Here is a 12,918-nt window from a genome sequence, read left to right as displayed (position 1 = left end):
AAATGAATCGAGGCCGAATCTGGGGAACTTTTGTTTGCCTGTGTATTTTGTGTGTGTGTGTGTGTGTGTGTGTGTGTGTGTGTGTGTGTGTGTGTGTCTATAAATGCATGTGTCCACATATGTATACGTTTAATGAATTGGCAATCACCTGCATTGCTCAAACATAATTTCTTATTTCCTGTCAAAAAGATCTGAACATTTTAAGCATCAGATGAAAAAAGAGTCCCACCAATCTGCCAAATATGGACAGAGAGGTCGGGCATATCTATATTTCAGCACTGTGAAATACAAAAAGGGAAAATTTTCCATTGCAAGCCAAAAGCAAAGTAGCACTATTGCACAACATCCAACCACATTTTCCAGTCTAAGAAAAAAACCTGGCAAGCGATGCAGGCTTCTCCTCCTCAGTGGTAATGATCTTTGTCACACTGATAGATTTACTTAAAATTTTCCAAATATCTCACCCCACTTTCTTAAATAGTTCATTAAAAAATCCAAATGGGTTTAATCAAGTTGACCACATAACACATGGTTCCAACATCCATTCTTTTCTTGTCCTGAAGATCCTGGTGCTTATTTTGTCAGAAGCACAAAAAGTAGAAATGCAATTCCGTTTGTGCTGATGCTAAATGTTAATAGATTTGCCTAAATGCCTGCTAATAGTCCCCCTAAAATTAGCTAGACTAGTAGTGCATGCCTAATGTGCTGTTGTTTTTGTTGTTTTACTTGCTTTTTGCTTCTCCTGCTTTTATCAGAGGGAAAAAAGACCCCTAGAAAAAAGTCTACATCCTCGGTTGTGAAACATTTCCAGTGTCATATGTGAATTCTGCAGAAAGAACATATATTCTGAAACTATCCCACACTTCTGACATTCTGTCATGAAGGTGACAAATCCTAGTGCTCTAATGTTTCATTAAATTAAACATGAAATGTTTAATGTTTTGTTAAATTAAACATGAAGCCGTGACTTTGCACCCGAGAACCACAGCCTTCTATCAATTCCTCACATTCCTCCAGGTCACTTCTTAGGTTATAAAAACTGAGTTTTGTTTATTAGAAGCATTTTATCTCTCTCTCAGTTAAAATGTACTTTCTTCTAATGCACTTATAAATAAAAACTAACAGGCAACCCGTTTTGGGGGGGCACTTAAATTATTTCTAAACTCAGTCCTACAGAAAACAGCTGGCAGACGACCCTGTAGCTAATTGTCTATTATAACTTTTTTCAAGCATTTGCAACCATGACTGAAAAGCTTCCAGAGAGCAGAGGTTTAGCATTTTCAATTGGGTCTCAAGCCCATTTCACAGATGGGCATGCTATTGCCCGAAGAATGAAAGGATTGCTAGACAACTGTTGATATAGATCCTCGGACTAAAGAAATCTCAATCCCCTTTTCCTTATCTGTGACAATAGAAATTGACGAGGAAAACAAGGCAAAACAATTCTCGTCTGGGAGAGTATTCGCATAAACAGAGAGAAGCATGCTGGGCTCTAGTGACTGCTGAATACAGGTTTTGATGACACCCTTCAAAGCAGCAGGTAAACAAAACCTGGGCACTGTAGGGAGATGATGAAATGGAGTGGAGACAAACAGTAAAATAAAATAAAATAAAATAAAGTGCTTCTTTTTCACCAGTCCAGCCAGATAGTGAAAAGTTCTAGAGTTCTTAGCATCACATCCAGAGGATCATATGACAGAGAGAATTTCCAAGTGTAATTTTATAAAAGGCATTAAGATGATACTTTTTTAAATGGAGAGAAAAGTCAACACTATTATGTAGCCACCTAAAAGGGACAAAAAAATGCATGTGCTCCATGATGAAAGTGCCTGAATATTTTTACATTTTTCTTGTGATTTAAGTGGGTGAATGAGGCATCCAAATGAAGTCCCCCTAATTGTCACACCAGCAACAGCAGAAAGAACCATCCCTTAAGGGGTAAGCTGCACAGACCCTTCTAGTCATCAATACTCTTTCTGTGTCAACACATAGGTTCTTGTCACTGGCCCAAAACTATCAAACAGCCCAGATTTGCTAACAGGTCCTTGCTTAGAACGCCTTCTTGAGAACCCTTCTCCCAGCTAGTCCCCAACCCATAGGAACATAATTGATACTTACCATTCTGAAGCTTCATGTCTGTGAGGCAGACTAAATAAATTAAACTGATCCTGCTTTAATCTTCTTTTCTAGACCCCAAATGCCTTAATCAAAAGGAAAAACAAAAAAACAAATGTTCCCTGAGGTCCTTCTCTAAATCACCAGAGTATAAAAGCAAGGAATAGCTGTCTTTTTCACTGAGTGCCCAGAACCTGTCCCCTAGCATGAACAACAGAAGATTATTTCTAACACCCTTTTGGTTCCCTCCCCCAGCCATCTTTTCCTTCACTTGTATCGTCTGTGCCCCAGACAAGGCTTGAGTTACACTTTAAATCAAACTCTGGAAGAGACTTCCATTGGAAATTTGGCTTGGCAGACCTCCTGTAAAAATCCCACGTAAAGACACATTTGTTTCCTCCCTGCAAATGAACTGTGGCATTTGTGGTCCCTCTTGTTCTCCCCAGTGCATACTTCGCCTTTAAATGAGCTTAAGCTGCAGGACTTCATTTGGGGTTAGCTGTCCCGCAAAGCTCATTTGGCTCTTACCATTAAGGCAAGAGGCTCTAAAAGGCTAGCAAGATGCTTTTAACAATGTTTGAGGGGCCAGTCATATCTTGTTAGCAACAGCTGCACACTTACCCGGCTCTCAGGGCCTTGCTGGAGCTGTCCTATTCCTTCTGGGATTAGGAAGGCAAAATGAAATTAACCAATCGTTAGCTGGAGCCACCCGAGCTGCACTAGATTCTCATTCTCCAAAAACCAAGTGAAGCAGCTTCCTCCAAAGTTACTCCTTCATGCACTTCTCCTAGCATACACAGCCCGCCAAGGCCCTGGCTGCTGTTTCAAAACGGCTACTCAATAAAAAGATTTTAAAGGCTGTGCCGGGAGCCGGGAGCTTCAGATCCCAGTTTGGCTTTTTCTCCATCAGCATTCCTCAGCAAGCCTGCACAAAGCGAGGTACGCTACATTATTTATGTCAGCTCTAGGCTCTGGAAAACACACACTGGCATCCTGATTACTAAGAATCCTCATGGATACAATTAAACCATTCCCACATATATCCCCCCCCCCCCTTCCCAGATTCAACCTCTTTCAGAGGAAACAGAAGCACTTTGATGCATGTCCCAACTCATCTATCAGGAACCAAGAGAGCATTGAAATATGGCCATGATGGCAAATGAGCCAGGGGGAAAGGACACTTTCCCTGGAGTGAGCAGATGACACTCCAGGGAGGAAAGCTCTGAGAATAGTTTGGGGCATGCCCTGCAAGTGACCGCCCTGGGTTGGAGGTGCTGATATGGAAGCAGCCAAGTTGTGACACTACAAAAAAAAAAAAAAAACATTCTGATGAATTCATGGAAGATTGATTTAGAATGGGCTGTTAAGGGAAGTAAGGCACATTTGGCAACATGACTAACCTTTCAAGCTGGATGTAGAGCAATCACGCTCACCCAACAAATGCTCCTTGGTGTCCCATCCAAGTCAGAGCACTAGATGGGAAGACCACTGATTTCACCAAGTAGAGCAATGACTCTGTCCCCACGTCTCCTCTTCAGCAAAATGAACAATTCTCCAAGTTGCAGTCCACCATTTCCCTTCTTGTCAGTAGCTCGACAACACATTATGAGCTGGGCATATTAGCCACAGGCAGAGAGAATGGTATGCTGGCACAGCAAAGGATGGATGAGGACAGGAGCTTCTTCCTCTGTAGGAGTAGTGAGAAGGCTATGCAATTCCCCTGTTGTCTAGCTACAAAGTCCCTGCTTGGCAGGCAGAGGTGACTTCACTTTGTGAAAGCCCCAGGCACCGCTTAATGAAACAACCTTTGGCAGGACCTCACAGTGAAGTCAGTTTATCTAGGCAAGAAGTCAGCTTGGGCAAAGTCAGTTGTCTCATCCAAGAACACAGAAAAGCAACCTGCTTCTCTCCAAAGGTGTCCTTTGAATGTGCACTCCTAAGTTTGCCAGTTTTTTAAGTGATGGCCACTTCCAATGGCTTAGTCCATCCCAATTCAGACAACTTGGATGGAAAATTGCTGTCTGAGATGGAAAGTATGGTAGAGAACACAGTGTAGGTCAGTGGAATAGAGCCCAAAGGGGGCAAATACACCCTTTGATACACAGCAAAGGAAGAAATGGGAAATTTGCTCCAGTATGTGAAGGAGAACATCCCTCAGTAATAAACAGATGATAGGTAGCATAATAGAACACACACACACACACACACACACACACACACACACACACACACACACACACACACACAATCATTCACCAGCCGAGGCACCCAAAGATCTGATGAATGGAAAAGCAGATACAAATTGCCCTGTTGGAGGATTTCAAGCTGTAGTATTGGCTCCTGAGACCCCAAATCCTGGGTCATCTAGTCCATTGGCCCTTAAGGAGGCCTTAGCCACATGTGGGTACAAGTGTGCTCTCAGCTTAGGTGGTTCCACTCATTCTTGCCACTAAGGAATCCAATGCACGTTGTAATTTTTCCTGGAAAGGACTCAGAAGCAGCTAACTAGAGTGCCAAGAACAGAGATGATTCCTTGGGAGGAAGATGATTCAAGATTATCATTTATTCCTCTAATAACGAAGCAGTAATCAACTTAGAGGCTGACCTCAGACAAGAAATCTTAGTAAGGATCCCCTGGGCACCCCTCCTGTGGCCCTCCAGAGCTGCAAGGTGGGAAAAGCCTCAGGTTCTGCCAGTCATCTGTTCACCTGTGAACTGGTACACACTGTTCAGCCTCTCTGAGCCTCAATTTTCTTAACTGGAAACTATAGATAATGAGACTCACTTCTAAGATTTTGAGGATTCAGTCTGAAATATAAGGTACTTAATTCAGTGCCTGGCATCCTGTGACCTCAGAATTAGCCTTGGTTATTATGAATTTTCAAAAGGTTATCAATTAAAAGACACAAAACTTACACTGACTGGTTCACAGATGCCTGAGCCCCATCTCAAAGTGGTCCCGGAGCAATCAGATCATTACTGACAATCTGTGTGCAAAACGCCGTACTCATCACTATCATTTGCCTCCAATAAATGTGTTCACAGTAGTTGCCCCAAGACAGAGGTCAATAAAAACTAACGAGGATATAAAAACAGAGTATTAAGAGGGGATTTATTTTTTAAGGGAATTCCAACATTTTAAAAATCAACTGAATCCTTTTCTGTTGATTAAACTGTAAACTAAACATATTTCAGAATCTTGATATCCAGAAGAAAGTTGCTCTACTCAAGATGGAGAAAAAAAAAAAAAAGTGGCCTGAAGTCCCATCCTCCAGAAACCTCTGTCCACTTATCTACATGCCCCCATCCCCCTCACACTACTAGGAACAGATGTTGACAGACTCTAATCTAATAGAAAACTGGCATCTTAATGCAAAAGGAGAAGGAGGACCAAAGACATTAAGTTACTTCCTCAATTTCATGTCACCTAGTACAGCTTTGCTGGAATGCAGAGGCCTGACTACCTTTCAAATGCTCCCTCATCCCCACACAAGGCTAAAGATAAAACCAGTGGAACTCACGGCCAGTTTCTATTTCACCATCCAACATGTTGGTTTCATCTCAGTTTAGTATTTTGCTTTAATAATGTACATACAGGACCAACACTTCATGATTTTTTTTCTCCAGAAAGAGATTACTTAAAATTTTAAGTTTTTCAATAAATTAGGTTCCACAAATCTTGCTAAGCCATTTTACCATATGAGGGTTTTGCTACAAGTTTCTAAATCTTTCAAATGAGAAAAAAAGTTCTTTAAACTTCATAATTTATAAAGGCTACATAGGTTATTAATATCTTCGAAAAATACGGAATTTTGCCCATGTATCTCTTCTCTAACGATATAGTTAGTAAATATGTCTTCCTTCTATATAAACAATCTCAAGAGGTCTTGAGCATGCAGTTGTTTTTAAGTAATAATCACTTCTTGCTTATAAAAACAAGAGCTACCAAAATGATACATCTTCAAAATAAATAGGGTCTACCACATTTCACTGCTAAAAAATACCCACATGCATTGTGACTATATCCGATGAACAGCTGGACTGCACAGACATTGAGATCCTTTCTCAGAGTTTCAAAGAACTTTTGCTTTCTGTCAAACCACCTGAACAAAAAATGCAGTATGTTGCATCATATGCTGAAGCTATTTTTCTAGTTGAAACATGAATTATGAGTCCTTCTGAAACACATCAGCCAAATCAAGTTGTAACATGGCTGGGCTTTATTCGCTGCACAGATCACCACAGCTAATTGGTTTCTAATGTAAGTCATGCTTTTGCTTCATTAGCTTAACATTTCTCTTATTTTTCCTTCCATGGTACATACTAAAATAACCAGTGTTAAGTTGAACATTTCCCCTCAAACGAGGTATACTTCACCTGAGTGTTAACTCTGACTTTGCTGAGTCATTTGTACTTTTATAATGTGTGGGGTTAGAATGCTAGTTTTAGGACACGGGCTTTTCTTGGTCTCCGTAAATAATATGGAGGTACTCTTGGTGATCTTTAAAATCTGTTTTTGTTTTTTTCCTCCCGTGGAAGCTCAAACTCAATTCCTAATGATGAATATCCCTAAATATGTACTGCTGAGACTACCTAAGAGGCCTACGTGTGTCTTGTTGGCAGAATTGACAAACTCTCATTGCTTCCAGAATAACACAAGGAACTGCCTGGGGCACCTACTTCCTGTTTCCATAAGGCAGAACACTTGTTTAAGGCTATCTTCAAATTGGTGGTTTAAGAAGTTAAAGTGGCAGAAAAGATTCAGAAACTATATAAGCCTCATCTGAGTAACTTAAGTGAAGCAAAAGAAAAGCAGTCATTGTATTCTTTGAGGTTATAGTTAAGCTATTTAGGGATAGGACTTACAACATTTTGCTTGTATACAGAAACTGATTCAGAAAGTTGGTTTATTCTACAACATTCCAAGTATGTGCATGGGCAAGAAGGCAACAACGATTCTGGTACAGAGTCCAAACATGGAGAACAGGGATGGGGTAGAATGTGGGCCCTGTTCCCTGTGTCAGGACCTCTCCAGAATGAGATATCCTATATAAACTTTCCTGGTATCCTTTATGATGATGTGGCTTTATTGTCCTTTTCCAGACTGAGTCACCTGTGAAGGTAAGGTTTCCCTAGTGCTTTAGCAACACCATACATCAAAGGCAAAATCAAAATAGATTATTTATCCTAATGTAGATTCAAAGGGTTTTAATGGGTCTTACATGGTCATTTAATCCAAACCCCTCATAATACAGGTAAGGAGAAACATGAAGGAGAATATGTATTTTCCTCATGTCATTAGGACTATATCATAGGCCCTGTGACATTAGGACTACGGATCTGGGAAGATAACCTTGGCACATCAATTCCTTTTTTTTTTTAAAGTTTATTTACTTATTTTGAGAGAGAGCATGCGAGAGCAAGTAAGCAGGGGAGGAGCAGAGAGGGGGGAGAGCGAAAATCCAAACAGGCTCCACGCTGTCAGTGCAGAGTCTGACTTGGGACGCTATCTCATGACTGTGAGATCATGACCTAAGCCGAAGTTACAGTTAAATGCTTAACCAACTGAGCCACCCATGTGTCCCATAAATTCCTTTTTATATGGATTTATTATTTTCTATTTCTTCTCTTTCTCCTACACCAACCAACCCCCCACTTTCCCACACTTTGCCATACCTGAAAAAAGATCATGGTCAATGTTTTTTTATTCTGTGATTTCTGTTTCCAAGGAGGAAGTTTGATTCTGGACACTATTCTAAAGAAGGCTCTGGAGGATTTTCAAATACCCATTGTGAACAGCACCACAGCTGTGGTAACAGTCATTCCCCCAAAGTGTTCACAGTTGGAAAGCGGCGGCTTATTTTGCCATGTGAATAAAACCCAACCTGTTGGTCAGACAAAATTGGATTTGAATCTCCTTGCTGTTGTAGGTCTCTAACTTAGCTCCACCATAAATATACCAGGGAGAATAATGGCACCTGGCTCACCTAACTCTTGGAGGTTAATGGGCAGTGGCTGGGTGACACTAAAGACTCAGTAGCTAGGCTCTGCTATCATCATCTTTCTGTCATGGGCTCAGACACATCATAAGAGAGTTACACATTCTCCTCTTGCGCTTACAAACCCAGGGCAGAGCCCACTTATGGAGAAATCCCTCTCTGAAAGGCGTGTCTCCTCAGTGACCTGCAGTATCCTGTCTTGTATCACTTCATTGTGAGGAGGGTTGATATGACACACCCGACGGAGGCACCATGAACATGCAATTTTCTGCTTAAAACCACAAGGAAAACAGGACTTCAGATAACAGGGAATTGCGATTCAAATCCTGTTGAGCTACAGGGAATCAGTTATGGTCTGTCTCTGCCTGGGGATGCAGGCTCATCGATCCACACTCATCACCACTGGCCTGGGAAGGGCAGCTGGCCCTGACTCTCCTATTAATTAGACAGGTGGGGAATTTCCCGAGATCAGCATTTCCCAAGTGTTAGTCATTTTCCTATTGCCTTCCAGGCTTGTGCACTATCCAGTCCTTCCCTGCAACCACTGCAGCCACCATTCCATCTGATCCTCGGCTCTTTAGTTCACTTAGTAAGTCAATCTGAAGAAAGATACTTTTTCCAACTTTACCTCATCCTAGCTAATAATATCTATGAAATTGCAGCTTAGAAGTGCTAACTATATATAACCACAATTGTGTGTGGTTATACACACACACAATTTCTAGTATGTATTACACTAAACAGATTACTATTAAAGTTAGGTATTCAACAAGGTGCCCCTTACGGATGTCTTGTGTACGTGTCCTATACTCATTGGTACCCACATGATACTCGAACGTGTGTTTGGAAATACTGTCCTAAGTGAAATGTTATTCTTTTTGTTTTGAACCAGCAGAGTCTCTACTTTGTGCCCTTTTCTCTTCAGAATGCAGTGCCTCAGAGTGAAATGTCACCAGGAAAAGAAATGCTCTAAAAATGAAGTTTGATTATGTCCTATAGCCCAGATAGAAAACTCAGAGAAGAGCCCAAATGCTACTTTTCATCCTGGGAACTGATGCCTGAATGTGTTAAAATGCTATTTATTTTCCGACAGGCTACTTGGGCCTGGCACCATGTAAATCCAAAGTGTTTGTAGAGGCTCCCCTGGGGACAAAGGGAAAATCATCTGTATAGATCAAATGTGTATTAGCTGCATTAGCAATTGGTCCCTGGAGACTTGATAAAGACCTTTTTATACAGATTTCACTGCACAGTTTTCTAAGAGCTTTCACTGAACTAGCCTTGGGTATCATGGGTCCAGGAATTCCTTCACTTCGTCCTACCCATCAGAAGAGAGAGATGGAAAATGAGAAGCCAGAGTGAGAAGTGCTACCTTCATTGTAGGCGAACCTCACTACCACAGCCATGCTCCCTTTCCCCATCAATATTTCATGTTCTCACAGTCCTGCGAAAATTTATCTGTTGCCTTCTTGCATTGTAATGTGTAGGATGGTGGAAATATTACAGCACTGGTTCACGAATTTAAAAATTTGTCACCTTCTCAATTTAGAAAGCTGATATGTGGTTAGAACTTATGAAGGCTCTACAGGCTTGAAATGACCAAGGGGGCCAGAGCCCTGTTCCTGAGAAATCTGTGCAGTGAGGGCATGCAGTCAGAGGGTGGGGGTTGGCTGGAAATCCTGCTGCTGGGGCCTCAATTCTCTGGCTTATTGTCAACCCATGATTTGTCTTGTATCATGGCACTGTTTGAAAGAAGAGAGAGGGAAAATAATGCCCCAGTTGTAAGCTCAGTAGCAAAATCCAGGTTTTGAACAGACACAGACTCTCCCTGCTCTTTCAATACCCTCTCCACCACAGCACAGAGGTTCCCTGGGCTCTGCTCAGTTTTGTATGGTGTGTCCAACTGGTAAGCTCTCTGGTAAAGCAACTCTCAGAACCCTGGGCAATTATATAATGTTCCTCCAGTCTCCGAAGGGCTTCCCAGTCATTAAACTTGGTTGGTTTAACTCCTTTCCTTTCACTACAAGACACATTTCAGAGACATACACTGTCTTACAACTTCATCCCCACTCCCACTAACAGGGACGCTCACCATATTCTCCAGGACAGAAGTGCTTAGCCCCTGCTCAAGAACAAGCGGAAGCCAGTGACCATAGCAAAGGTGGCAAGGAGGCACAGACATTTCTCAGTGCAGATGTAAACCTTTATATTTCCAATAGCTGGTTTACATAAACATGAAGGAGAGTTTAACTTGAAGCAGAATGGTTAGGGAAGACATGAGTGTCAACTTCATCATCTCCTGCCCTGTGGCCTACCTTTTCTGCAGTGTTAAGTCTTGGAGACACCATCACCAGTCTTTGTGCCCACCTAGACACCTCAGAGTGACCCATAAACAAGTGACTGTTGCTTCTCTGTCCCCCTCTTGCCACTGCCCTTCTCCTTTGCCTGGACAGTTAGTCACGCTACTGACCATCAGAGATAGGCATTGCTCACCAAGATGGTTTTCCTTGACCTGTAAGTATGAGACACAGATGGCCTCAGACAAGCTTGATGCAAAGGCATCGGGGAGTTAATGTGTGCTCCAACCAACTGTCCAGGGGTTGTCATTCCCACAGACATAGTTAGACACTTAGGGGGATACACTCAGGTTGCTGCTTGAAGAAGGTAATGCTTTCTAAGGAATCCTAGAGCATTAGATTTGATATAGAAGCATTATGTTTCCATGAGTAAGATTCACCAATAAATAAAAATAAAAATCTTCATTCCTCTCATTTTGAGTCAACAAATGAAGTGTCCAGAATTCTGATCCCTGAGAGCTCTACATGAGGGCCTCACCCAGGGCAGTGCCCACTCTCAGCAGGTAGGCTGTTTTCAAGGGGAGGTCTACAGGGCAAATCTGTGCTGCTATAACTTCAACAGGGACAGAAGTAATTCTGGAGTCCAGAGTGATTTTTCTAATGCAGAAATCTGAACGTCACTCCTACTTAAAAATTCTCCACTGGATCCATCACTTATAGCACAAAGCCTTCATTCTGTTCTAGTATCTTCAGCTCTTTGCCCACCACCTGCCTTTTGCATTATACTGCAGGAATACCATATTTCCTAGAAGACCTTACCTTATGGCACACCTCAGGCCTTTATATCTGAGAGTGTCTCTATTTAGCAAGGGTTTTCCTTCATTCCTATATTTCTTCAAAATAGTAAATAATTCCTATACTTCTTTCAAAACCAACTCAAACACCACCTTTCAGGGGATTTTCATGTCCTTTGTGCTCCAGGTATCACAGTCTAATCTTTACATTAAATGACTTGTTCCTTGTAAAGCACTTGGAACAATGGCTTGTACATAGTAGCTGCTCAATAATTTTTAAAAGCTATTAGTATTGCCTCACCATCATATTTACCATCATATATTTATAGTATTTGCTCACCTGTCCCCAGTAGCCATGAAGCTCAATGACTCTGTTGTTCCACTAATATCAAACCAATGTTTGGCACATAAAAGGTCTCAGATAGGATGTGCTGAACTAAAATAGGACTAAAGCAGTTTGACTGTCTGGGAATTCTACAAGGTGCTTAGTTCCTTATTGTAGTTACCCTTCATGCAAAAATTTGGAGTCAGGCTTTTGTCAAGTCTCTTCATAGTAGAGTAAGTCATATGCTTTCTTTCGATTCTGCTTGGGCACTACTCTCTGGTTCCATTACATACCAGGCCAATAACCAGAAGCTACACATCTTCGGAGGAAAAGTAGCAGATGCCAGACAAGAGCTTGCTCTCCCCTATTACTCTAATCAAGCTATGTGGTAGAGTGCCTTTCTCTAATCTGATTTGAGAAGGGCCTTAATAGCACCATAGAAGTTAAGAATGAAGCTAGTTCTTCAAGCAGCCCCTCACTTTAGTGGCAATTTTTTCTCATCTATTGTGACAAGTGAGGCCCCTCATCAGGGCCAATTGTTGCACTTGGATGCAAGCATGAAGTTGGAGGCATTTTTTTTTTCTTTTAAAGGCACAAGTCAGCCCTTCCTGATTTAATTAGAGGGTTTTGTTTTGTTTTGTTTTGCCTATCTCTTGACCTTCCACTTGATTATGCAGCGAAGTATTCCTGGAGAGCAATAATCCTGTAAGCCTGACATAAACCCTCACAGCTATGAAAATGACAAAGCTGTCAAAATCTCAGCCTTACAACTTCAGACGGGGGTCAGCTCCGAAATGTAATTGTCGAGAAACTCAAGGGCCAGGTTCCATTAAGAGATTTATAAAAAAAAAAAAAAAAAAAAAAAAGAGTCAAGGAAATGAAAGGTCCCAAACAAAGATGATGGGAGGCTTTAAATTTCAGTCTGTGCAAGAAACTTTTGCCTTTCTGTGCGTGCCATCAGATTTTTAGTAATTTCGGTGGGAGATGCCATCTCCTTGGAGTCAGAGAAAATGAGAAAGTCTTTTTTTCTCCCAGAGTATGCAAACAGAAGCTTAGAAACATGTTTGCATTTGGATTGGATGATCTAAACCAACAAAGTTCAACCTTTTCACTAGGAGCTGTGAGCTGTTTGACAAGACCTACTTTTTATCAGGCAGGTTCAAAGTCTACACACTGCAGAGGCTTCCTTAATAAGAGGGACTAATAAGATTATTTCCTTAAAGATCTAACTTTGGCACCCTTCCTCCCCCCAGAGAGTAGAGTAGATTCATTCTCTAAATTGCTTACCTTCAAAAGAAAAGCTCTGTTGACTGGAACACGGCCCCAGCATGGCACACCAAGTCGCTATTAGTAGGATTCTCATTTGGATTTGAAGAGGCTATTATTTT

At 41.5% G+C, this 12,918-nt stretch overlaps 1 protein-coding gene across 19 annotated transcripts in view; it reads right to left on the bottom strand.

The window, feature by feature from the left end:
- The window catches only part of TENM2 (teneurin transmembrane protein 2), a 1,291,038-nt gene that overhangs the window by 421,836 nt on the left and 856,284 nt on the right, over window positions 1–12,918 (bottom strand). For 2 of the 19 annotated variants that reach the window (XM_053907079.1, XM_053907084.1), the window contains exons 1-2: window positions 2,737–3,036; window positions 2,119–2,201 (exon numbers count right to left, since the gene is read on the bottom strand). The exons of 15 other annotated variants lie outside the window; for them this stretch is intronic. In XM_053907079.1, the coding sequence (XP_053763054.1) occupies window positions 2,119–2,134 (16 nt within the window). In that variant the 5' untranslated portion in view covers window positions 2,135–2,201; window positions 2,737–3,036. Of the gene's footprint in view, window positions 1–2,118; window positions 2,202–2,736; window positions 3,037–3,515; window positions 3,778–12,918 lie in introns of those variants that run through there. 2 more of the 19 variants (XM_053907082.1, XM_053907081.1) reach the window with 2 other exon arrangements.

The sequence above is a fragment of the Panthera pardus genome, unplaced genomic scaffold (genome assembly GCF_024362965.1).
Source record: "Panthera pardus isolate Hobbes unplaced genomic scaffold, ASM2436296v1 HiC_scaffold_2, whole genome shotgun sequence".
Classification (NCBI taxonomy): domain Eukaryota; kingdom Metazoa; phylum Chordata; class Mammalia; order Carnivora; family Felidae; genus Panthera; species Panthera pardus.
Note: the sequence above shows the minus strand (reverse complement) of the source record. Positions and strands in the feature narration are given on the sequence as shown.